Source organism: Schistocerca americana, chromosome X (genome assembly GCF_021461395.2).
Source record: "Schistocerca americana isolate TAMUIC-IGC-003095 chromosome X, iqSchAmer2.1, whole genome shotgun sequence".
Lineage (NCBI taxonomy): Eukaryota > Metazoa > Arthropoda > Insecta > Orthoptera > Acrididae > Schistocerca > Schistocerca americana.
The window spans coordinates 238,600,918-238,628,878 of record NC_060130.1 but is presented as its reverse complement, the minus strand read 5'-3'; the positions used below and the strand labels follow the sequence as shown (position 1 = coordinate 238,628,878).

Below are 27,961 nucleotides of genomic sequence, written 5' to 3'. Positions count from 1 at the left end.
CGCTCAAAGTCCGTCAACTGCACATATGGTTCACGTCCACGCTGTCGCGGCATGCTACCAGTGTTAAAGACTGCGATGGAGCTCCGTATGCCACGGCAAACTGGCTGACACTGACGGCGGCGGTGCACAAATGCTGCGCAGCTAGCGCCATTCGACGGCCAACACCGCGGTTTCTGGTGTGTCCGCTGTGCCGTGCGTGTGATCATTGCTTGTACAGCCCTCTCGCAGTGTCCGGAGCAAGTATGGTGGGTCTGACACACCGGTGTCAATGTGTTCTTTTTTCCATTTCCAGGAGTGTATCTATGAACTTCTGTTTCCATACGAATTCAGAGTCCTACTTTCCATCCATCGTTGTACATCAGAGGTCGACCAAAAGAGATTAATACTCAGTCAACGAACGTAAAGCGCATTAGGGGACTCGTGTCACTTGGTCTAGTTGTGCCGGTTTCCAACAGTGCAAACTTCGAAAGTTTGTCTTTTACCAGGGATGGTTATGCAACTTGCAATGCTCTCCTGGGCAGGTGATTTGTGGAATACGACAAAGTGCACAATATTTCTCATTAGCCAAATGTAGCTATAGTGTTATGCACTCGGGTAAAGGTTCCACGCGCGATAGAGGGCGCCATACACTTGCACGGCGATGGCAATGGTTCTGTTCATTAAAGCCAGCATTCTCCTGGTCCAATGCCAAATTAGTACTTTATCTCCGCAAAGAAGCAAGTGTTCCACATATTCGACCAGCAGCAAATGATGACAAGGAGAAGTCGGCTTGCAGCTTAATTTTATGGATTATTTCAGGAGTAGGGATAATCCTACCGATGACGTTGTACCGAGAGGAGCTTGCTACGGTATGGAGGATAACGGTGGAGACCTCGTGCCAAATATTTTTCCAGTTTTTTTCTGGGATACTTCACTTCATGGGGTTATGCGAACACTGTGCTGTGAGTGATTCGTAGTTCTTCTCGGTGGCGATTTGGTTCGGGTCAAGGCCAATATAACCGAATTCTACAAAATATACGAGTTACGTAGTGTAGCTCCGCATTTACGAAGGGCGTTCAGAAAGTAAGCTCCGATCGGTCGCGAAATGGAAACGACTATGAAAATCCGATAAAGCTTTGCACAGATGTGTCGGGTAGTGTCTCTAGTATAACCCCAGTTAGCATCATGTCGCTCTTCTCATTTCTGAGCTCGCAGTGAGTGCGTAAAGATGTCTAGAAAATAGTGTCTGCCGCCAAGTACGAGGGCCTGGTGAGAAATTTCGCCTGAAGCTATGCAGCTAACATTACATAACTGTCGTGCTGTTTCGTCTTCACGACAATTCTCAGCCGCATTCTGCAGGGGCAATGAAGATGCTCCTGCATCGTTTTCAAATGGAAATGTTAGATTACCCACAATACAGTCCGCAATTGTCTCCCCCTGAGTTACATCTCTGGTCACATGAACCGCTGTCTTTGAAGACAACATTTTGACACAGGCAACGAGGTGTAGGCCAGCGTGGAGAATTGGCGGAAAGCACTGGCGGCTGCCTTCTATGATGAGGCTATTGAAAAGTTGGTACAACGCTATGACAAAAGTCTAAGTCAGAACGGCGACTACGTAGAGAAGTAGCTGAAAGGTGTAGCTAATTGTTACAAGTAAAACATTTCTGATGTTCACTGTGGTTTCAATTTGGCAATCAATCGGAGCTTACTTTCTGAACAGGCCTCGTATATGTCCGAAACTGCACGGGGCGACGATCGCCGCAGGTCTGAAAGTTTCATACAGGTGTTGTGGTACCCCGGCTCGTTTGTGTGCGTTATTTTTGAGACCTGGTTTAGGAATATGGCATTAGTGAGTGGCCGCGCGGGATTAGCCGAGCGGTCTGAGGAGCTGCAGTCATGGACTGTGCGGCTGGTCCCGGCGGAGGTTCGAGTCCTCCCTCGGGCATGGGTGTGTGTGTTTGTCCTTAGGATAATTTAGGTTAAGTAGTGTGTATGCTTACGGACTGATGACCTTAGCAGTTCAGTCCCATAAGATTTCACACACATTTGAACATTTTTTGAACATTAGTGAGTGTCTGAACGTGTCCTAAGTATATTTATTTATTTTTATTTATTTATTTCATTAACAGTACAGAGTAACCCACCGCCTTGAAATGTAAGGTGGGTCGGATGCTTCTGAATCTTATTGGTATGCTGTTGATAATGCTTATTTTTTAAATAAAGTAAAGAACGTAATATATAAAGATTTCTATGAGGTTACAGCAAATTGAATGCTTAACAATCGTTAAAACGTTTCCATATAATTTGTTACTACCTAGTTGATGAGAATATCATTTATATAATCCAAACGTCAAAGAAAAATAAAAAAAGAAAATTTAACACAATGAGCGTGGTGAAAATAATTTGATGTATGTAGAGGGAAGTGATATGCTGTATTTGCATGTGTAATACAGCCTGACAGCCTAAGTAGCATGTTGGTTGATAATGTCCTATTTCTACCTATTTCAGATGAGAAGGTCTCGGTACAACCTCGAGCTATTCTCATCTGAAATGGTTTGTGCTAATGCATGTTTATACAAATCAAATGCTGATTCAGCACTTAACACACGGAATACATGAATTTTAGCTTTACATGAGAAATACACTTACGTTTGTAACTTATTGGTAGAAATAGAATATAGTTCATTGCTACTTGAATGAAATATTTCTTAAATAACTTAATACATTTCTGATATATAAAATTCACTGATTGTAGCTTTGAATAGAGAAGAGAATATACTTCTGTCTGCACACAATAAGACGAGCAATACATTACTGCTTGTGTGCAGTATACTTGAAACACTATGTAGGATGTCATTGGGGAGGAGGAGCCTCGGAAGAAAAGATCTTCGAGGCTTCTCCTCCCAAACGACATTACCTTATTACTACAGTCTCAGTATGTGGTGCCGGTGTTTATTGTTTTATGATTGTTGTGTTGTTTGTGACTGTGTTGTGACATGCAGAGTTATGCATTGTCGGTTTTGGTTCAAATGGTTCAAATGGCTCTGAGCACTATGAGACTTAACATCTGAGGTCATCAGTCCGCGACTGCTACGGTCGCAGGTTCGAATTCTGCCTCGGGCATGGATGTGTGTGATGTCCTTAGGTTGGTTAGGTTTAGGTAGTTCTAAGTTCTAGGGGACTGATGACCTCAGATGTTAAGTCCCATAGTGCTCAAAGCCATTTGAACCATTTTTTTGTCATCAGTCCCCTAGAACTTAAAACTACTTAAATCTAACTGACCTAAGGACATCACACACATCCATGCCCGAGGCAGGATTCGAACCTGCGACCGTAGCGGTCACGTGGTTCCAGACTGAAGCGCCTAGAACCGCACAGACACCACGGCCGGCGTCGGTTTTGGTCCCTTACATGTTGATCCCTTCTGAGTCATGTTTACTTAGTGTTCCTTCCTCTGTTTCGGAATCTGTGGCCGTGTTTGTGTCCTCCCGAGTGGTTTGTTGTGTTGTTTGTGCTTGTCTACGCCTTATTCCGTAAGGGTTTTCAGGGTTGTATTCTTCGTGCAGTGTGTTCGATACAATATCGGCTTCGCTATTTATTGTGTTCCAGTCATCGGGATTACGTATTATTCTGGCGATGTCATTGTCGTTCTGTACAGGTCTCACTTGTGCTGGCGTGTTGCACAGCATTGTGACATGTTCTGGTGTCCCAGTTTCTCCGCATACGCATACTTCATCGTTAGTTAGTCCCATACGGTTTAAATGTACCGGGTACGCCCTGTGGCCTGTCAGGAAATGGACTATCCCCCGGCTTGGGTCCACATGTTACAGTTGTAGTGTTTCGTGTACATAAGGAAAGATAAGAGTGTGCTCTGCGACCCTTGTCGGATGCATCCCACTCTCTCTGCCGTATTTGAATCCGCCATTGATTCGAAACTTCCTGGCAGATTAAAACTGAGTGCCCGACCGAGACTCGAACTCGGGACCTTTGCCTTTCGCGGGCAAGTGCTCTACCAACTGAGCTACCGAAGCACGACTCACGCCCGGTACTCACAGCTTTACTTCTGCCAGTACCTCGTCTCCTACCTTCCAGCGCACACTCCGCTGCAGAGTGAAAATCTGATTCTGGTCGCCATTGTTCATTTGTGTTTTATTCGTAACGTTGGTTCCCGTAATTTCGGTGACTTTATCGAGCCTCTCTCTCTTTGCTGTATCCACGGACCCAACCAACCAACCAACTCGCGCACGCACGCCCTGACCGTGACGTCGCTGGCCACAGTTCCTGTCGCGGCCGTCGGCGCCTCAGGGCGTTACCGCCGACGGAAGAGGTCGCGCCATGGCTGAGCTCGGGTCCGCAACGCACTCTGCCTTTTGCATATAAGGAGGAGCGCTGGCCCCGAGACGGACAGTCTATTGTCGATTGTCTATTGCTAGCCCTTCGTGGAGTTTATAGCGGAGCCATTGCAGTGTTATATTTGCTATTGTATTCGACTAGGCTCAGTACACGGATTACTCTTGGGTATTACTTGGACTTGTATTGCTGGTGCACGTTTCGTCAGAAATAAAGATAAGTTATCTCTTCATTCTAGCTGGCGTAATTCTTGTCATTAATTATTTTTCGGCCAACAGACATAGCTACATCCTGGTCACTACCCAGACTTTATACAATTTGTGGTGGCTGCTCCAAAAGTACCGTCGAGGACCTTGGGTTTGGGAGCCGTTCAAAAAACTGTTCAAATGTGTGTGAAATCTTATGGGACTTAACTGCTAAGGTCAACAGTCCCTAAGCTTACACACTACTTAACCTAAATTATCCTAAGGACAAACACACACACACCCATGCCCGAGGGAGGACTCGAACCTCCGCCAGGACCAGCCGTACAGTCCATGATTGCAGCTCCTTAGACCGGTCGGCTAATCCCGCGCGGCTTGGGAGCCGTCACAAAACTCTTAAGCCAGTAAAGTGCAGCTCTATAACGTATTGTTATGTCTATAGGGCAGGTCCCCATCACAACGCAAAGTACATCTAGTGACGTGGTGTTGAAGGCTCCGCTCATTCTCGGGAGTACACTACGTTGACCTCGACTTGCAATTGTCATATTATTGAGTTTTGGAGGCTTTGTCAATTGTCAAGTCTGTCCGAAGTGAAAGTCGCTCCTTTCTCTGCCTAACGCTGCCGCGCCGAAGGAATGCGCCTCGCTTTCTAGGTGCCGATGCTGTACTTACTTGTCGCCGCCGAGGACGAGGCGCGCGGCGAGGGCGTCCGGGTAGACGATCTGCACGGCGCTGGCGAGCAGCGGCTGCGCCTCGGTGCACGGGCTGGGGGTCGCGGGCAGGCTCAGCGGGTCCAGCTTGCAGCGCTTGTTGCTGCCCGCCGGCTCCGACAGCGACCGGTTCAGCGACAGCTTCAGGCCGTCGCGCGCTGCCCGCTCGCACACCAGCGCCGACATCTGCCACATCAGTCATTTCATTAGCCTCACCTCGCCCAGGAATATCGCCTACAAATATATACCAAGATTTTAAACATGGCTGAAACAGCAACTTTTGAAATTCTTCACGATAAGAGACGACAGCCAAAACAGTTGCAGGATAGAAATTTATTAAAATTCTTGACCAAGGTTTCGGCATATATGAATATACCTTCATCAGAAGTAAAAAGTTCTGAACAGGAAGACACTTTCATTAGCAAAACCTTAGTATCAGAAATAAGAAACACTAAAGCTTAAGTAACAGTGAAATTACCAGAGTAATAAGGGCACAAAATCTTTTAGTTACTTACTAAAATTACATCATGCAATGCAGATTAATAAAACAATTGTGCCAAAGGCGTCGTCAATAATTAAGACATCTTCTCCATTCGTACAACATGATTATGGGCACAAAGTCAATGCGAACAGTTTAGCACCAGTACTTCGCCTATGAACTATCGAGACGAGAGTGTGAAAGCACTAGGGCAGATGGTTTCGCCGAGGGAGGGCACTTGTGGTATGTGCCAGACACTCGCGCATATTAAAATCTATGGATACCTACATAAGCGCATCAAAACTATATAAATAAAACAGCCGGCCGCGGTGGTCTCGCGGTTCTAGGCGCGCAGTCCGGAACCGTGCGAATGCTACGGTCGCAGGTTCGAATCCTGCCTCGGGCATGGATGTGTGTGATGTCCTTAGGTTAGTTAGGTTTAAGTAGTTCTAAGTTCTAGGGGACTGATGACCACAGCAGTTGAGTCCCATAGTGCTCAGAGCCATTTAAATAAAACATATCAGACCATTTAAAAACATTTATGTAAAATAGAAATTATGGAACCAATTTACATGTGTCCTAGTGTCAAACAGATGAAGCTTGCGCTATGGAACACGTCTAACGAGATAGGGCACTAGTGTAATGCGCGAGAATCTCGCGTAACGTAGGCGGTGAAATACATACTAGCGAGAACAACCAAAATGTTAATGAACTAGCAAAACTTTTAATAGTTTTGATGCGCTTATGTAAGTATCTATAGATTTTAATATGAGCGAGTGTCTGGCACATACCGCAAGTGCCCTCTCTCGGCGAAACCATCTGCCCTAGTGCTTTCACACTCTCGTCTCGATAGCTCATAGGCGAAGTACTGGTGCTAAACTGTTCGCATTGACCTTGTGTCCATAATCATGTTGTACAAATGGAGAAGATGTCTTAATTATTGACGACGCCTCTGGCACAATTGTTTTATTAATCTCCATTGCATGATGTAATTTTAGTAAGTAACTAAAAGATTTGTGCCTGTATTACTCTGGTAATTTCACTGTTACTTAAGCTTTAGTGCTTCTCATTTCTGGTGCTAAGGTTTTGCTAATGAAAGTGTCTTCCTGTCCAGGACTTTTTACTTCTGATGAAGGTATATTCATATATGCCGAAACTTTGGTCAAGAATTTTAATAAATTTTTATCCTGCAACTGTTTTGGCTGTCTTCCTTTATCGTGACAAATATATACGGCTATCTAAATTACATTCGTCGGGAACTGTTGCTTTTAGATAGTCTGCAACTGCCTCATTAATAATTTAAATACGAGGGTCACTCCAAAAGAAATGCACTCAATTTTTGTAACAATACAGTTTTCATTCTGCATGTGCGAAAGTTTTACAGTGTGTAGTTACATCCTTCCAGCTTGTTTTCAAACTTAGTTCAACCTGTTCCCGTGAGTGGCGCCGTCACAGCACGTCTTCAAGATGGCTGCTACACTTGACATTCGTCAGAAGCAACGTGTTGTCATAGAGTTCCTGTGCTGTGAAAACGAGACAGTGGGAAACGTCCACAAGAGGTTGAAAAATGTGTATGGAGATGCTGCTGTCGATCGCAGTACAGTTAGACGGCCGGCCGCGGTGGTCTAGCGGTTCTGGGCGCTCAGTCCAGAACCGCGCGACTGCTACGGTCGCAGGTTCGAATCCTGCCTCGGGCATGGATGTGTGTGATGTCCTTAGGTTAGTTAGGTTTAAGTAGTTCTAAGTTCTAGGGGACTGATGACCACAGATGTTAAGTCCCATAGTGCTCAGAGCCATTTGAACCATTTGAACAGTTAGACGGTTGGCAAGCACGTTACGTGATGAAAGCGGGCACGGCAATATTGAGGATTGTCCTCGCAGCGGCAGGCCTCGTACTGCACACACTCCAGAGTCCAGACAATGTGCATGTGCAGAGTTAACGAATTGGTGACTACTGACAGACGCATCACAGTGAACGAATTGTCACGCTACGTTGGGATAGGGGAGGGAGGTGTTTGCAGAATACTGAAGTGTTGGCGTTAAAAAAGGTTTGTGCCAGGTGAGTTCCCAGGATGTTGACAGTGGCTCACAAAGAAACAAGAAAAACGGTATGCAGCGATCTTTTGGAACAGTACGAGAATGGTGGAGATGAATTTCTTGGAAGAATTTGACAGGTGATGAAACATGGCTCCATCATTTTTCACCAGAGACGAAGAGGCAATCAATGGAGTGGCATCATGCAAAAAAAAAAAAAAAAAAAAAGAAAAAAAAAATCAAAACCACACCTTCTGCTGGAAAAGTTATGGCTACGGTGTTTTTCGATTCCGAAGGCCTCTTGTTTGTGGACATTATGCCAAGTGGAACCACCATAAATTCTGATGCATATGTGACGACACTGAAGAAACTGCAAGCTCGACTGAGTCATGTTCGACCACATCGGCAAAAGCAGGATGTTTAGCGGTTGCACGGCCACATGTCAGTCGAAAAACCACGGAAGCGATCACGAAACTCGGATGGACAACACTGAAACACCCGCCTTACAGTCCTGACCTGGCTCCATGTCACTATCATCTCTTTGGGGAAACTGAAAGACTCTTCGTGGAACAAGGTTTGAAGATGATGACTCCCTTGTGCACGCTGCCAAACAGTGGCTACAACAGGTTGGTCCAGAATTTTACCGTGCGAGTATACAGGCGCTGGTTCCACGATGGCGTAACGCAGTTGAAAGGGATGGAAATTATGTGGAGAAATGAAAATATTGTTCCTAAAGGATGTATCTACACACTGTAAAACTTTCAAACATGTAATATAAAAGATGTATTTAAAAAAAAATTGTGTGCATTTCTTTTGGAGTGAACCTCGTAAAAAAACACCGTGTACGTTCAGTTTTTTCGCGAACAGCACGACACGTTACGTGAATTCTTCACATTCTCGAATGCTACTATTTACATCGGTATTTTACCTGACGTCTGCGCGTACACGAGAGAGGGTGACCAGCAGACACCGTAAACAGTCGCATTAGACAATGCGAATTAATTCCTGAAGCGCGTTGTGCTACTCGTTTAAAAAGCAAGTGGTGCGGTAATTTATTTTTTTTCAATCGCATATTCGAGAATGCCGAACCCAGCCCGAGAGACCCAAACGATTAGACCCCATAGAGCTAACAGAATGGGAGGATGTCGGTTGGTAGGTTTTACTTTCTACTCCAAATCTTTTCTGTAAGATTAAAATCGTTTGAATTAAGGGACGATCGACGCGCACTTGAGTGTCGGAGTGTTCGTCAGACCAGCAATGTGTGTATGCAACTCAGTGCACACGGCTACTGACATCTCGGAAGAATACCCACAAAGCACGACTATCACGAGAATACGCAGTTGATGGATTCTGACACCAGTCCGCTTCTCGACGGCCCCACGCGACTATCTTCCAAAAGGAGAGACACACATCGCTCACCCACAAAGCCATGTAACGTGCCTGGAGTCAGGAAATGGGCTCGTCTGCAGTAACACAGCCAGCGGCGACTTGTCTGACTCCGAACAGGGCGACTGTCATTGCAGCTTCTCTTGATCGCCAGCAGAGGCTCCGACAGTGATGCGCCCGACGATCACACTGGACACGTAAGTAGCAACACCTTTCTTATTTGGATACTCCGAACAGAAAGAAAGTTACCAGATTGCATCTGCCTTCCTCATAGGGGACCCAGCACCTTTCGTGGTGGCATGGTGCGGACACAACACCCTTTCTTCTGGTTTGCATAGCCTTTAATTTAGACAGCAGCCGTTACACGTCTGGTGTGTAAAGTGGACGGCTGTGTCGTACCTTCGCGGTCACCCGTAATGTTATCTTTCGACAAGATAACGAAAAACCCCTGTTGCCCACAGCGCCCTGATCTACCTGGATACAGAGGTTGCCTCGACCAGCACACGTGGCACACTAAAAGCATCGGCTAATGGTTGCAGACAGACTGGCACGCCAGCACTGGCCAGCCACTTCCACTGATCATCTCTGGCACAGATCTGAAGCAGCATGTGTAACTGTTATCCGACCCAATGACCAGCTGCATGACAGAAATTTTTGCTATTTTATTCCGCCTACTGTAAACCCCGGAATCACCTAACATTTATTCATGTACGGTCGGTGACAGAATTCGCGAGACCCCTCGTCTATTCATTATGCTCTACTGCACAGATTTGCTGTCTAACACGCAGAATTACAGGCTACGGAACATAATGCTACCAACATAAAGTCACCTGTGTGACCAGTAAATCTTACACGAAACGAAAGCTGAGAGGAAAACACTCAATCTACGATGAGCATATCCAGAAAAACAACTCACGCAGTTTCCTTTCTGAGGTGGACATCGCAAATGTATTTTCAAACTGCTTTGCACGTTTCACCACGGTGTTATACGCTAAACTACTTGCGTATGACATTTTTTCATCCATCCCTTTCGCCATAGTTTCAGTGAATGAAGACAGTAATAAAAGTTAAGATGCTACAATACGGGCAACATTATTCTGACATTTCTGAATGAGAATGGAAAAGACGCTTACATAGCACGAAATTCCGTGAATTAGAGGACAGAAAGGAATTATGGATCACTTAAAGTAGCCTTGCTTACACCAGACGTTTTTAGTGGGAGCTACTCGGGCACACATGCTGGTGCCACGCTAACAACACTTATATGAGTTGACGGTACAGAAAAAAAGATATCGTTTCTACACCTTTTGTTACGAATCGCTACGGGCCACACTGCACCATGATGTTCGGACAGGCCTTGCGACGATTTCCTCCCACTGCTTTTTCAGTCAATAGAATGGCGACAATTATTTTTCGTGGCGGGTCGCTGGTGGTTTTCTCGAGAGTAAAGATTTCGTTCTAATGGTCTCGTCCACTGGTTTCAACATATACTATTGATGTTACAACTAAAATATTAGTGTGAATCTAACAAATATAAACAAACTGTGTTACCACATGCGACAGTTCCCTCTATAGATACGTAAAATATAAAAAGCTACCGGGTGTCATAGATTGATCTCGAAACAAGCATTCTAGCGGTACCCAAAGAAAAATAAAACATCGACTAGCAGTGTAGAGTGGTTATTAATTTTATTAATAGCGCGTCTTAAGCGCACAAATTACAGAATATTACTCGAAATACACTGTCAGCTGTAAGCCTAATTCATATTTATATTTCCTATACAAAGCTACGAATGTCTACAACCGATTCTGAACCTTTACAGCTGCAGTTAATTTATAACAAGTCGGTGTCTTATAAAAATGATCAACGATCATCTATTGGGAGTTAATGCTAGTACACACGATTATTTCAAATGAAAACTCTGAGCACCGAGTTTTGCTAAAAGAAGGTTGTTTATTAACTCTGATCAGCTAACATACCACTGGTCAGAAAATGGCAGCTCGAGTTTTCCCTTTGTCACATTTTTCTTGCATTTCTACATATATCTCATTATCTTTTCCTCATCAAAAACAAACTCATATAATTTTAATAATATCGAATATCGCAAACATTATGTCGAATTTATTCGATCAACTTCGAAAGTCCGAATACGAGAAAAAGAAACGTGTGCAATATTGAAAATAAAGATAAACGTGTTTCGGCTCTTTTCTAGACATTCTCCAGTAACTGAAAAAAGTCGAGGTCAAAGTTAATGACGAGGTATCTCAGCGTGTTCAGTCAGGGGGCTAGCTGCCCTGCGTAATGAAAACGAACTGAGTGAAATATTCAAAAATCAACTGGAACAGTTGTCATATGACGTCCACCCCGACCAGCTGCAGAGAACAACAATGAAGTTGTTAGACTACCAGACTGCGGGTCAGTGTTCGATTCGTGGTCCTTGCCGTCCTTTAGTCGACGTTTTTTTCCGCTGCATCTGATAATATTCTGATAAGCAGGGTACTTTTCTTTCCCTTTTACTGCAGTAAAACAATGGAAGGTGTGATTAATTATCAAATAAGTATATATAAATAAAGTTCTTTTCTTTGCATTTAAAGAACAAAAATACACTGTAAGTAAATTATTGCGTAATCCCAGCGTTTTCGCAATGACTGGGGTGACACTTATCATAGAAACAGGCAAAACATAAACAATTCTCGCAACATACGAACGAAATCTCGCCGCATTGCTGGTGGAAAACATATCCGATTCAGGTTGCCAAATGCACCGCCCGATGCAGAGACGCAAAGAAAAGTATTCCGATGATTAGAAAATTATCAGATGGACAGAAAAAAAAACATCGAATGAAAAAATGCCACGACCAAGACTCGAACGCGGACCAGTGGTTTGTTTGTCTAATACCTCGACTGCCGACCTCGCTTGGTTAGACTCGTAAGCTTACGTGTACTGACCTCTGCCATCCTTCCCAAGAGGCGGGCATTAATTTGATATAGTGAACCTCGAAACTAAAGATGTAAGGTAATTTGTAAGAAGTAAAATTACATGCGTAAGATTCTAATTTTCCGCTGCTTCTTTGTAGTGGCAGTCGTACTGTGGGAAAATAGGGACAAAAATGAAAAAAAAGAAGATTCTCTTGTATTTAGATTCTCTTGCATTTAGAAATTGACTCTTATTCGGCTGCGAACGCTGATGTATACGAGGACAGCATTATACTGTAAAGGGTCTCCGTTTGTACGTAGAACTCAATACCACGGTTTCTCGTTAGCAAAGAGTGCATGGTTTCCGGATGACGTTTGTCACTTCTGCATAAATGGTGTTCCTGCAGAAGTTAGAAAAACGGTAATGCTAAGGTATATAGCTATCTTCTTACAGGGCAGGGGACGGAAGCTTGCTCACCCAGTTTAGACATAAATCAAGTTCATGCAATTTTGGACAAATCTCGAGCAAATCAGATTCAAAATTATTGATGCTGTCCGGAATAAATAATACGTTCAGACTATATTTGGGGACTGGTAGCGCACTGATGCGTAAAATGAGGTCCTAGGATCAAACCGATCTTCTAGGAGGTTTATTTTTCAACGTACACTCATTTCACTCATTTACGCCAGTAAAAAATGTGCTCTTCATATATTGACATTCATAAATACGTAAGTTATGTGCCCAACAAAAACTTTTTACAGGAAGATAGTATATAAAAATTTCAAATCGCCATTCAACCTGTTCATATCACATTTTAAGGGACTATCACACGTAAAATTTTGAAATGTCTACTCAACGTGCTAGTATGATGATTCATATTCGGTAGCTACCGTGAGAATTGTTGGACGACTAACCAAAGTACGTTTTTCAATCGCTGGATTAATGTGTGTCCTTAGTTCGCTCCCTGCTATAAATTGAAAATTTGTTTGCGTGCAGATGTTCTGAGCAGATCATCACTTCCACCGAAAGAATGGAACATAGATGCTATGAATCATAGTTTGAATGTGTTCCACGGTCAGATCATATTTCTGCATAAAGGATTTCCTTGAACAGAGTTTTCAGGCCACACAACGTGCCGTATGCATTTATAAATATCAAATACAACAGTAAACATAATATACTAGCTCAGATGGGAACAAACTGAAAAAATTAACGTATATGTGAACTCATAACATCGATTCCGCATGCACGAGCAGAGCGCTTATTGCTGAGCCTCTGCTGGCCCGGAGTGACGAGTACATACCAAGTGAAAAAGACCTGCATCATCGATCTTTGAATGATTTTTTTTTTCTCGACAAAGGTTGAGAATTGTTCCCTATGCTTTTGCGTATTGGAATTTTCAGTCGTGAATTTTACATATGATGAATGAGAGTCAATTCAGTAAGGGAAAATTCGCATCCCTCCTTATTCGTGAAAATTCAATTAGTAGAAGAGATTTGTTTCATAGTATCGAAGTTGAAACATTGCTCGTAGCTCTTAAGGTATGCATTTTCGACCCTATGTTTACTGAGACTTTTTTGCTTTTAGTATCGTGTACTTTCAACGTTGTGCGTTTACGCCATTAATTATAATACACCCTGTGTATTGGCGGAAATATGGCAGTACTTTAGCAACCTCATCATGAAGACGTGGAAACATTACTTGAGGAAAGCAATGTAGACATCATAGACACTTTTAGAGTTAAAGGGGTTCGTCTTTAAAATTCGAATTACGCTGAAGATCAATCAGTTACACTGCACACGCGCAGGGGCACTTTCAACTGAAATTTCAAACGGTCTTGAAAAAATCTCGACAAGAGATATAAGACTTACAGTGTCCTCAAAACGTTTTAGAAACTGGAACTGTAATTCTTTCAAAGCTACAGTGAATTCTTCTAACCTCGCGTTTTTTTAACACCAGTGGGCTAGGGGAACTGGACTGGAATATGTCCCTTCTACAACGCGATTTTCTTTTTAAACGCATCCACATAAAATCAGAAAGTAATTGTTTCTCACCTAGTACTGTCTTACTGTGGGCAGTGTGCCATCAGGTCCACTTAAAATGCGATGTCTGCAATCATTCCGGATGTTCTAATTTTCGTTCCGGTACACCTGTTTCCTTCACAAATTCAACAATAGCGAGCTTTAAATCGAAAAATCGTTCCAGGCATGCCCTTTCATTTGACTAATGTAATTTGCAGTAATATGTAACGTGTACATATTCTCCGTTCAGTTCCATCGAAAACTGTTGCAACTGACACTGGAATAGAGATGGGAAAACTCGTTCATCCTAGGGAATTAATTCACTGGTGGTCGCTCCTTTTTGGGGAGCGTTCATTTTTACTCGTTCACCGTTCATTTGTGCTTGGTATACGGTTCTTATGAAAAACTGAAAATTAGTAACATAGGGGGCTGAAGATGGAAGGCGCCAAGAGGGGGCACTTGCCTCCGGCCTGGAGTACAGAATTTTTATTCATAACAAAATTCACACACACTTGTAATTTTCATGATTCTGCAAAACCTCTCGTTTTGCCAACTGTAGCGTTATGTGGCTGATCACAATGAAATAATATAAGGCAGCGCACGAAAAACCGGCCCCGAGTGCGGACTGATCGCCAATTACGCACGATTTGTTGACCGCTACGAGCAGAACAGATAAACATGTAATAATTAGGCAGTGAAGGAATAACATATAAGCTAATGCAAACAACAACTTCGAAACAATAGCTGACGATTGGTAGGCGACAATGAGCAGTCTAGTATTCGGGGCCGATTTTTAGTGGGCCACCCTGTACCATTGAAATATTGTAGAAGTTATCATATTCTCTTTACAAAATGTGACACCAGACACTCGATTATGGAACGCCGACTTCATTCGGTTGTAAGTCGGTCTGCCTTCCATAACAATGAACATGCTCTTTTAACTTGGATCAAGAAAAAGACGGAAAATGGCCACTCGTGTGTGCCGTGCCGACTTCCTTTGCATGTGTAATAACCAAAAAAACCTTGCCTTTTTACAAGTATTTCTTCTGCTGTTTATCGAAATAGTGAAGTAAGCTGACATGCCGTCTTGTTAACTGAAAAGATGTATTTATTACATACCACGTAATTTTATGTAATTTACGTAATTATAAAAAATGGCTCTGAGCACTATGGGACTTAACATCTGAGGTCATCAGTCCCCTAGAACTTAGAACTACTTAAAACTAACTAACCTAAGGACATCACACACATCCATGCCCGAGGCATGATTCGAACATGCGACCGTAGCAGCCGCACGGTTCCGGACTGAAGCGCCTAGAACCGCTCGTCCACCGCGGCCGGCTACGTAATTATAAAATACATTTATATTACCGGTCATGGGCGCTGAATGGAATACGAAAAGAACCAGAAGTTCAGAGTTCAAAAAGAGTTTGAAACAGATCTAGAATTGGCGTGCGCAGCGAACGAAACGAACAACTCTATACTGAACTAACTATGAGCAGTCGACAGTAGAACTGCGTCGAGTGGCCACGCGAAGAAAGACGAGTCCGGCCGACGTGAAGGAGACCCACCGTTTCCCGTTCCCGGGAACTATAAGTAGAAAGCCGCGACCGGAGTGAACTTTAGGACCGTACCTGCGAATTCTTTCATCGCTCGTTTCGTTCATCTTGATGAATCGTTTCTTTGGACCCGTCAGCTCGCGAACGACCCATCTCTACATTGGAATAATGGGTGCGACTTCAGAAATTTTACTATTTATACCACCAATTTCAAGTGCTCCAAGCCTGCAAATTTAGCACAAAGTGCTTCTAGCACATAAAAATTAATCCCGTCTGTCGATCATTCTTCCCTTCATTTTCAACTAAATTTTTTAATTCTTTCTGCGTGGTCTTTTAATCTAGTTTCATACGTAATTTACAGTACCCGTCGCTTATGCGACAGAACAATACATATCGAGAATTTTCATCCCTCTCTTCTGTGGTTCCTATTCAGTTTCAAAGGCTAGTAACAATAGATTGTTAAACTGCGCCTCTTTGTGCAAATCGTCAGTGGATCTGTGAATGTCCCTCAAACCACGAACAAACAGCGGAGGGTAAACTGTCCTGACAATACGATTCTGCCGAACTGAAGAGAGTTGTGCCGACCGAAACATGCCACACCGCAAGTGACTGCGAGAAAGAACTTCAGCGCGTCATGGTCTGCCCTATACACGCTATGTAATCAAAAGTATCCGGACACCCCCAAAAACATACGTTTTTCATATTAGGTGCACTGTGCTGCCACCTACTGCCAGGTACTCGTATCAGCGACCTCAGTAGTCATAAGACATCGTGAGAGAGCAGAATGGGGCGCTCCGTTGAATTCACGGACTTCGAATGTGGTCAGGTGATTGGGAGTAACTTGTCATACGTTTGAAAGCAAGATTTCCACACTCCTAAACATCCCTGGGTCCACTGTTTCCGATGTGATAGTGAAGTGGAAACGTGAAGGGACACGTACAGCAAAAAAGCGTACAGGCCGGCCTCGTCTGTTGACTGACAAGAGACCGCCGACAGTTGAAGAGGGTCGTAATGTGTAATAGGCAGGTATCCATCCAGACTATCACACGGGAATTCCAAACTGCATCAGGATCCACGGCAAGTACTATGACAGTTAGGCAGGAGGTGAGCAAACTTGGATTTCATGGTGGAGCGGCTGCCATTATCCAAGGAACCTTCCAGCCACTGAATGAACGTATGCCTACGAGAGTGGAAGCTGTCATCAAGGCTACGGGTGGGCCGACACCATATTGAATTCCAGCGTTACCGATGGAGGGCGACACGAACTTTGAAGTATTTTCAGCCAAGTGTCCAGATACTTTTGATCACACAGTGTAAGAGCTTCCCAGCGTAGTCAAACGAGAGGCATTCCACCTCCGCGATAGTCTCGACGACATTTTCTTTGACTGCAAGTGCTCACTGGTCATTGTGGTGCTGTGTTCCAGAACGTCGCCTAAGGCACAGCCGTATGTGGTCACTTTGAAAGAATTGGAGCGGGCCTTCGACGTCAAACGCTTAGGAAAGTTATGGGACAGCATGATTCTGTTGCAGGGTAATGCCCGCCCACTTGTTACAAAGATTGTTTCGAGTACGCTGCAGAAGTTTCACTCGGATGCTCTAACATATCCTCCACAAAATCCTGAACTCTCCCCTTGCGATTTCCATATTTTTGGAGCTCCGAAGAAAGACATTCGTTGCCATCATTTGCTTCGGACGAAGAGGTGGATGGCTGGGTACAATCGTGTTTCCGTAGGCAACCGCAAATACTTCTCCATAATGGCACTCATCGTCTTCTCTCACAGTGGGATAAATGTATTAACAGTTGCGGCGATTACTTTTGAAATAATAAACAGATAACCTACTTTTTTCCAGCTGTCTCGTTTTCGTTTAACTGCCCCTTACAAATTCTGTAGCAAATAAATGCGTAAGTTTTGAAATGGTTTGATGACTTCTCAGTAGCGTGGCTAATTTTACCATACAACCTTTGTGAAGAACATTCGTTATGAATTACGGTTTTGCTATTTGCTGGAAACAAACTATAAAAGAAACTTTTACGAGTTCTAATTGTTCTAATAAACTGGAAATTTTTATATCACGTCTCTTAAGCCCCGTTTCGCAGTTTTGTGAAGTGCGGTTGTACTGAAGTTCTTGCACAGTTCCGTTTGACGATGTCGTTGCCGTCCGTTCAAATGTTCAAATGTGTGTGAATTCCTAAGGGACCAAACTGCTGAAGTCATCGGTCCCTACACATACACACTACTTAAACTAACTTACGCTAAGAGCAACACACACACCCATGCCCGAGGGAGGACTCGAACCTCAGGCGTGGGGCGGGAGAGGGGGAGGGGGGGGGGGAACACGCAATCCGTACATGGGGCCTCTAACCGCGCGCCACTGCGATTATACGCAGCCAGTTAGAGGAGGGCGTACAAGCTGCACGACGGTTCACGTTAACAATTCGTTTCCAGGATTGAAACGAGTGACAAATGACTGAAAAAACGCCAGAATTTTGGATATGAAATTCTGCAGGTTGCGTACAGAATATACACCATGTGATCAAAAGTATCCGGACACCCCCAAAAACATACGTTTTTCATATTAGGTGCATTGTGCTGCCACCTACTGCCAGGTACTCCATATCAGCGACCTCAGTAGTCATTAGACATTTTGAGAGGGCAGAATGGGCCGCTCCGTGGAACTAACGGAATTCGCACGTAGTCAGGTGATTGGGTGTCACTTGCGTCATACGTCTGTACGCGAGATTTCCACATTCCTAAACATCCCTAGGGCCACTGATTCCAACGTGATAGTGAAGTGGAAAAGTGAAGGGATACGCACAGCACAAAAGCGTACAGGCCGACCTCGTCTGTTGACTGACAGAGACCGCCGACAGTTGAAGAGGGTCGTAATGTGTAATAGGCGGACATCTATCGAGACCATCACACAGGAATTCCAAACTGCATCCGGATCCACTGCAAGTACTATGACAGTTAGACGGGAGGTGACAAACTTGGATTTCATGGTCGAGCGTCTGCTCATAAGCCACACATCACGCCGGTAAATGCCAAACGACGCCTAGCTTAGTGTAAGGAGCGTAAACACTGGACGATTGGACAGTGGAAAAACGTCGTGTGGAGTGACGAATCATGGTACACAACGGGGAGATCCGATGGCAGGGTGTGAGTATGGCGTACGCCTAGTGAACGTCATATGCCTGGTGAACGTCATCTGCCAGCGTGTTTAGTGCCAACAGTAAAATTCGGAGGCGGTGGTGTTACTGTGTGGTCGTGTTTTTCATGGGGGGGCTTGCAACCCTTGTTGCTTTGCGTGGCACTATCACAGCACAGGCCTACATTGATGTTTTACGCACCTTCTTGCTTCCCACTGTTGAAGAGCAATGGGGGGATGGCGATTACATCTTTCAACACGACTGAGCACCTGTTCATAATGGACGACCTGTGGCGGAAAGCTACACGACAATAACATCCCTGTAATGGACTGGCCTGCACAGAGTCCTGACCTGAATCCTACAGAACATCTTTGGGATGTTTTGTAGCGCCGACTTCGTGCCAGGCCTTACCGACCGACGTCGATTCCTCTCCTCAGTGCAGCACTCCGTAAAGAATGGGCTGCCATTTCCCAAGAAACATTCCAACACCTGACTGACCGTATGCCATTCTAGAGTGGAAGCTATCATCAAGGCTAAGGGTGGACCAACACCATATTGAATTGCAGCATTACCGATGGAGGGTGCCACGAACTTTTGAGTCATTTTCAGCCAGGTGACCGGCTGCTTTTGATCACATAGAGTAGCAGGCCTCTATCCCTCTATCTCATGTCTACGAATGGCAAGTCCACCCGCTGTTTCTCGTCACGCGAATGCCTTCTCCGTTGTCTCACAGCCAGTACCGGAGTTGGCAATACGTGTAAATGACGAAGTAGATAACGTCAGATGCTCGTTGAAGATTTTCGTGGTCAATGCTGCTGTATACAGTCAAGTCGCAGAGTACAAGAAGGATCGACGCTTTGTGCTGCGATTGGCGGTAAATGCAATGTACTGAGCATAAGCAGCCCGAAAGAACCGTTATTGTATGATTACATGATTGTCGGTGCTGGGATTAGTCACATCCGTTAAACATCGGTATGGGTACGGAGCAACACAATTTGAATGACCACATAAAACTAATCGAAGGAAAGACAGATGCCAGACTAACATTCATTGGAAGATCGGCTACGGAGTGCAATCTATGCATGAAGGAGGCAGTTTACAAAACAGCTCGTTTGACGGACGCTAGAGTATTAGACGATAGTCAGGAGCCATTACCAGATATGGCTGATACACGAAATAGAGAAAATCCACGTTTTGTCACACGTTCGTGTAGTAAGTCGCAGACGCAGCAAGAGCACAAGCATCCGTCACGCTGTGATTTACTGGGAAGATTCCAAGAATGTACTGCTTCCTTCTACGTATATTTCACGTAAAGATCCTGAAGGTAAGATTAGAGAGATTGAAGCGCACACTGAGGCTTACCAACATGTTAGTTAAAAGTCGAGGAAAGACGATGCATTCTATTTTCTACTCAGTCAGAGCGCATGTCGCTTCGTCGAGTCAGTGCTTAAGGCCAGGGAGGGCTCTGCATCATCCACGCGGAGTAACCGCGTGGTCTTGGACGCCTTGCCACGGTTCGCGCGGCTCTCCCCGTAGGAGTTTCGAGTCCTCCTTCGGGCATGAGTGTGTGTGTGTGTGTGTGTGTGTGTGTGTGTGTGTGTGTATGTGTGTGTGTGTGTGTGTGTTTTGTCCTTTGCGTAAGTTAGTTTAAGTTAGATTAAGTAGTGTGTAAGCGTAGGGACCGATGACCTCAGTGGTTTGTTCCCATAGGAACTTACCACCACCACCACCACCACCACCAACTGAGAGCTCGGCATCAGAGTAAACTGCGACATTAGACAACACAGTGAGCGGGGAAAAATAAAATTTCCTTCTAACACGGCAAGCTACTGCAGCTAAAATTCATGGAATGAACTTCAGTTCGTTTCAGACGTTTCAGTTACAAGTCAGAGTCCAGCAGCTATGACGCTACGCAACGCTCCCGCAGTAAAAGTAAAAATAGTAACAGAAGGTAGTGAAGATAAGTTTTTATTCGGCCAGCGAAGGCTCACTAGAGCCTCACGTAATGTCCAGAGGCTTCAGGCAGCTGCTTCGCGCAGACTCCGCCTGCGGGCGATAAGTGGTAATAAAGCTTCATGGCTGCATCAACCTTTTACTGACCTCTGATGTGTATTTAAAAAACAATGACAAAAATCAGAATGTTTTGCGGAAAACACACTGCGAAGAGTGCTTATAGATTATTCTGCAGTGCTTTAGACGAGCATATGTTTGCGTAATAGATTTCTACGCTAATTATAGGCACATGGATAATGTTTTCCATTAGACCTCCGCCTATCTAACGCAGTTGAATCGATTATCAATATCGGTAGCAAAAAGATGTGAGTAAAGAATCCAAACGCCATCATTTTCGGTTATACCCTCTAAATGAGGGTGCAATTACACTCACTTACTTTCTCTCTCTCTCTCTCTCTCTCGAATGCATCATCTTTCCACTATTAAAGCATATGCAGTGTTATGTGCCATTCTCCCTCTTATTTCTGTTCGTTACAGCCCTCTCCACGGATTCACCCGCCTGTACAATGCTTTTTATTTTTAATTTCTAAGTGTATGTATGACATCACGTGTCTCCCTCCCTCTGTATAAGCAAACTCCATATATTTTTTCTAAGGCTCTGCGACCTCTCTCAAACCTTGGCGCAGATTTCTCGGTCAATTTGGGAACAGAAGGTGCTGTGATTCCAGCGATTCTCTTCCTTGATACGAACTTGTGGCTTTCAAGGAAAATATCGAAGACATTTCCAGACACTTTGGTTTTGTGATTATATCACAAGAAATTTCGTCTCCTTCCTATGTATAAATACAGATATCCAGTATGACTAGGTCGTATCCGGATTTTAACGTAAAAAAATGGTTCAAATGGCTCTGAGCACTATGGGACTTAACTTCTGAGGTCATCAGTCCCCTAGAACTACACATCCATGCCCGAGGCAAGATTCGAACCTGCGACCGTAGCGGTCGCGCGGTTCCAGACTGTAGCGCCTAGAACCGCTCTGCCACTCTGGCCGGCGAGTTCAACGTATCTTTTGCCGTTTTCACGTATTTTTCTCACTTTTCCATATTCTGTACGGAAATGTACAAACGTATATAATCTCTTACTGCTTACATTACTGTCCATCTATGATGCAGTGTCGCAAACTAGCCGTGGTACCTATAAAGTATACTTCCTCAGAATGTCAACACAGATCCCTCTAGCTGCCAAAGCCAAAGCTTATAAACACACGTATGAACATGGATTGTTGTGGAAGCTGAGTGTTGGCATAATTCTGCTGTCAACACAAACACATGGCTCAGTTACGTTTTTATGTGAGTGTTATATTCCCATGGGGACCCCACTCTCTTGGATGTGTTGGGAGTAGCACTTGAAAGGTGGATCTGCCTGCAGTAATTCTGGAACATTGCTCACAGTAGATGCAGAACATGCTACATCCAGGGATACTACTATGTGTGGATCTAACATGTTCTATGTCTGGGGATCCCTTGTCTGGGGCAGATCCACCTGCACAAGGTCTGGAATAATGGTTGGGGTTGATCCACCGGCACGAATCCCAGGATAGTGTTCGGGGTGGATACATCTATGAAAAAATTTCACGGTAATACTTGGAACATATTCATTCATGCATGATCTGTGATACTGTCCGGAAATGCATCAACTCATGGCAGGTCTGGGAAGTATGTACCAGGGTCCTGTGAGAAGCCAAAATGAGATGCGTGTATCAGTGTTTATGACAGAATAATTTCAACATTCAACGTGAACAGCAACCCATGTACATGCATGCGGTTCTTTAGCACAGACTATGGGACTTTGTGTTGTGTGTGTTGAGCCGCCCAGAGTGGCCGAGCGGTTCTAGGTGCTACAGTCTGGAATGGCGCGACCGCTACGGTCGCAGGTTCGAATCCTGCCTCGGGCATGGATGTGTGTGATGTCCTTAGGTTAGTTAGGTTTAAGTAGTTCTAAATTATAGGGGACTGATGACCACAGCAGTTAAGTCCCACAGTGTTCAGAGCCATTTGAACCATTTTGTTGTGTCTGTTGACACTTGGAGAAGTATAACTTGCAGATAGTATGGTAGCTCAGTTGGGGATGTGTATCACAGTTGGATGGTAATGAAAGCAACAAATGCATACATACACTTGTACATTTACGCAACAGAATATGGGAAAATGTGGAAAATAAGGAATCATGATAAAATGCCAGCCAAACAGGAAGATCCGGATATGGCCTGGTCATACAGGGTCTCTGTTTATACATAGGAAGCTGCCGAAGTTTTTCGTGAAATATGCACTGCGTCAAAATGTCTGGAGATCTCTCTGATATTTTCCTAGAAAGCTACAAGATTGTACAAAGGAAGAGAATTATTAGAAACATGGCACCATCTGTTCCCAAACTTGCCAAATTAACAAATCTACGCTAAAGGTCAAGACAGCTTGCAGACACCCCCTTGGAAAAAATATTTAGACTTATTTATAAATTAGGAGGTACAGACATGATGTCACACATACATTTAGAAATGAAAAAACATTGTACAGATGGGGGTGATCATGCGGAGAAGGGCTGTAACGAGTAGATACAAGAGAACCACTTATAATCATGCCAAGACGACAGATTCGAGAGAGAGAGAGAGAGAGAGAGACGGCGACAAGACGACATTGTCACTCTGCCACTAGTTTTGTATGCGGAAACGGTTTTTTTCTCTTTTTTTTATTCTGCATGCTGTGGTATTCTCTATCAATACATGCGATTTGCAAGTCATATGTGTTTGGAGTCTTAAAAACAACTGGATACATAGATATTAACAGGATATCGATTCTGCAAGAGCATGTGAAGTTTGCTGATAGAAGATGAAAGGGGCTCTGTGCACAACAAGGATAGCATAAATTTCATATATATACTGATATACAGCTTAGATTAGCACCTAATACTACTGCTGCTCGGAATTTGTCTAATATTTAAAACTATTTATCCAACATTTAACCAGAAAATGGTTCAAATGGCTCTGAGCACTATGGGACTTCTGAGGTCATCAGTCCCCTAGAATTAAGAACTACTTAAACCTAACTAACCTAAGGACATCACACACATCCATGCCCCAGGAAGGATTCGAACCTGCGGTCGTAGCGGTCGCGCGGTTCCAGACCGTAGCGCCTAGAACCGCTCGTCCACCCCGGCCGGCCATTCAACCAACTTTTCGACTGTTTTCTCTGGCATTATCCGTTGTAGGACATTTACTGCTTTCAACACATAGACAGTGAGTGTTTTGCAGAAGAATAATTGTATGTTGGAGAGCGACATAGTCAATGTAGATACAATGGATATCACATCTTTATGGTGCAGTGCCGGTGTGTGGCGGAGGGCACTTTACGTGCCACTGTCATTACCTCCCTTTCCTGTCCCAGTCGCGTATGGATCGCGGGAAGAACGACTGCCGGAAAGCCTCCGTGCGCGCTCGAATCTCTTTAATTTTACATTCGTGATCTCCTCGGGAGGTATAAGAAGGGGAAAGGAATATATTCGATACCTCATCCAGAAACGCACCCTCTCGAAACCTGGACAGCAAGCTACACCGCGATGCAGAGCGCCTCACTTGCAGAGTCTGCCACTTGAGTTTGCTAAACATCTCCGTAACGCTATCACGCTTACCACAAAACCCTGTGACGACACGCGCCGCTCTTCCTTGGATCTTCTCTATCTCCTCTGTCAACCCGACCAGGTACGGATCCCACACTGATGAGCAATACTCAAGTATAGGTCGAACGAGTGTTTTGTAAGCCACCTCCTTTGTTGATGGACTACATTTTCTAAGCACTCTCCCAATGAATCTCAACCTGGCATCCGCCTTACCAACAATTAATTTTATATGATCATTCCACTTCAAATCGTTCCGTACGCGTACTCCCAGATATTTTACAGAAGTAACTGCTACCAGTGTTTGTTCCGCTATCATATAATCATACAATAAAGGATCCTTCTTTCTGTGTATCCGCAATACATTACATTTGTCTATGTTAAGGGTCAGTTGCCACTCCCTGCACCAAGTGCCTATCCGCTGCAGATCTTCCTGCATTTCGCTGCAATTTTCTAATGCTGCAACTTCTCTGCATACTACAGCATCATCCGCGAAAATGTGTGTGAAATCTTATGGGACTTAACTGCTTAGGTCATCAGTCCCTAAGCTTACACACTATTTAACCTAAATTATCCTAAGGACAAACACACACACCCATGCCCGAGGGAGGACTCGAACCTCCGATGGGACCAGCCGCACAGTCCATGTCTGCAGCGCCTTGACCGCTCGGCTAATCCCGCGCGGCTGCATGGAACTTCCGACACTATCTACTACGTCATTCATATATATTGTGAACAGCAATGGTTCCATAACACTCCCCTGTGGCCCGCCAGAGGTTATTTTAGCCGGCCGTTGTGGTCGAGCGGTTCTAGGCGCGTCAGTTTGGAACTGTGCGACCGCTACGGTCGCAGGTTCGAATCCTGCCTCGGACATGGATGTGTGTGATGTCCTTAGGTTAGTTAGGTTTAAGTAGTTCTAAGTTCTAGAGGACTGATGACCTCAGATGTTTGTCCCATAGTGCCCAGAGCCATTTGAAGGTTACTTTAACGTCTGCAGACGTCTCTCCATTGAGAACAACATGCTGTGTTCTGTTTGCTAAACACTCTTCAATCCAGCCACACAGCTGGTCTGATATCCGTAGGCTACTTTGTTTATCAGGCGACAGTGCGGAACTGTATCGAACGCCTTCCGGAAGTCAAGGAAAATGGCCTTAGCCGCAAGTGTCAGTTCGTTCTGATGCCTATAATGACTTATGTAGAGTCTATGGTGCGTGACGCAATTATCTGTTTAGCTCCGCACAAGGGAGTGCGCCAGAAGGCTTCACTCTGTGAAAGCTTCCCGCTGGCTGAAGTTTTGCAAACAGCACAATCTTTTTGAGGTTTCTCGGAAAGCAGGTGAACAAATTGAAGCGTGGTGTGGTGTGGCAGTAGTGTCAGAAGATGTGCCCAGTAGGACGACAGATAGCTTGCACGAGGAAGCGGCAGCGGCGGCGGTAAACATGGGGGCCCAGCACCGAGCAGACACAAGGCCGCGTCCTACGTAATCGACAGAAACGACCGACAGCGCGCTGCAGCGTCAGACGACGTAACATCACCGCAGGTTATGGTTACAGAAGCGTCCTACGTGTGCGAAGTCTGCGGCGCTGCCTGTTCTCTGCTACAACTTGCGACGTTTGAATTCAAACGTCTACGAATCTTGTCGCTTCAGTACGCCCCAGAGCCACGTGTCTTCTCCGCGAAACAGCGGAGCGAGCGGTCCGGTAGCTATGAAATACTTATCATCCCATTATAAGAAAACTATTCGGCGAAAAAATGTGATTCTTCCGCACAATCCAGGTTGATATCTTTGCTCGATAACGGTCTGAATTTATTTTCGCTATTCGTCATAGTTTACTGTGCTGCACGAAACTGAGTACACGACAGCACGAAATTTTTAAGAGTTATGCAGAGGTAAAGCCGCATTGCGTACACTTTCCGTATAGTTCATTTTAGGCCATACATTATTGCGTATGAAATGTAACCAATATATCTAAATTGTATTTAAAGTTGAGACCGGAAGAATCTCTCTTTTCATTCTTGAGATATTGGTTGTTGTATCCGCAGACAGGTTGCTCGCGGCGCGTCCGAATCATTTCCTGCGCATCGCGAATCAAGTGGTCGTAAAAATCGTTGTATCTCCTAAACGGTTCAAGATATCGAAATGACGTTTTTTTTTGGAAATGACAGTACGCAGGAAGGGCTATTTTAGCGTATGATTAACACTCGATAAGTTTTTGTGAACCCGTGAGCAGAGCAAAAAGAAGACTTCCTATAAATTACACCATGAGGTTTTGTCCGAATTTTCATAGCCAAACAAAAAGAGAGAAACAGGCAAACGGGGTATCAAAGTGACCAGTGAGGCCTAGTTTTGCATGAAAATATTTAACTGCCTGAAAGTATTAGGGTAATTAAGAAAAACTTAATTAATGAGTTGAGGAAAAATTGAAATATTTCACGAAAAGCTGCTGCCAAGCTACGTAAATTAAGTGTCAAAAAGTTCATCTGTTCACGATCTAGCTATTTTGCTCATAAAAAGATACATTGGTGCGGTATTTAAACGTCAAAAAGGCTTCTTTCGAATCAAGTACCAAAGGTAGGATTTTCGAGAACAGAAGACGTTAGGAAGGCAAAAGAGGAATCGGTAAGATCATGCTTTCTGAATAAAACTTGAAAATAAAAAATGAAAGAAATCAGTCAAATATTTTGTGAATTGATGTGTGAAAGAAATAATTATATCAGAGAAACGTTCTACGTGCCTTTGAATGATGCTCGAAATCATGAACAGGAAATAAGATGCTTCAAACGTTTCCCTAATATTTTTTATTTTATACTTTTAGACAACTCATTTCACAAAAATATTGACTTTCTTTTCAAACATTTTGTATGCTTTACTTTTACAGACTATTTAGATTAACTGAAACTCTCGGCCTTGACACTGACTGCTGATGAATTACGTTGGCAACTTCAAACATCTGTAAAATTTCATGGTTGTTCAATGTAATTTATTAGGAGTTTACTGTGTGTGATATACTGGGATAGGTGCGTATATACTTACAGATCACGTACTTTGGCAAGAGCTTAAAAATATGCCGGCCGCGGTGGTCTTGCGGTTCTAGGCGCGCAGTCCGGAACCGTGCGACTGCTACGGTCGCAGGTTCGAATCCTGCCTCGGGCATGGATGTGTGTGATGTCGTTAGGTTTAAGTAGTTCTAAGTTCTAGGGGACTGCTGACCACAGATGTTAAGTCCCATAGTGCTCAGAGCCATTTGAGCCTTAAAAATCTACTTAGCGATGCAGTGTAAACAGTATACATAAAACTTAGTATACAGAATTGTAGCTGAAGCAGTTGAAATATACGAAATGGCTGGGATCGAACTCACGACCTTTTCATTACCTCCACTGACAATCCGGGAATGTTACCGTTTTTCATTGTTTTTTTTAATCTCATTTTGTTCGCTTTTGTTCGTTGCATCTGCTCGGGGCGGACGTCGTAAGACATCCTTTTAAGTTCGTTGTTGATCGATTAACTCAGTTTTTTTTATTACAGAGGGCAGCTAACCCTCTGACCGAACA

At 44.2% G+C, this 27,961-nt stretch overlaps 1 protein-coding gene across 1 annotated transcript in view; it reads right to left on the bottom strand.

The window, feature by feature from the left end:
- LOC124555093 (dual specificity protein phosphatase 10) overlaps positions 1–27,961 on the bottom strand; it is a 216,633-nt gene that overhangs the window by 159,665 nt on the left and 29,007 nt on the right. The window contains exon 2 of the mRNA XM_047128888.1: positions 5,207–5,430. Coding sequence (XP_046984844.1) covers positions 5,207–5,430 — 224 coding nt within the window. The remainder of the gene's footprint in view (positions 1–5,206; positions 5,431–27,961) is intronic.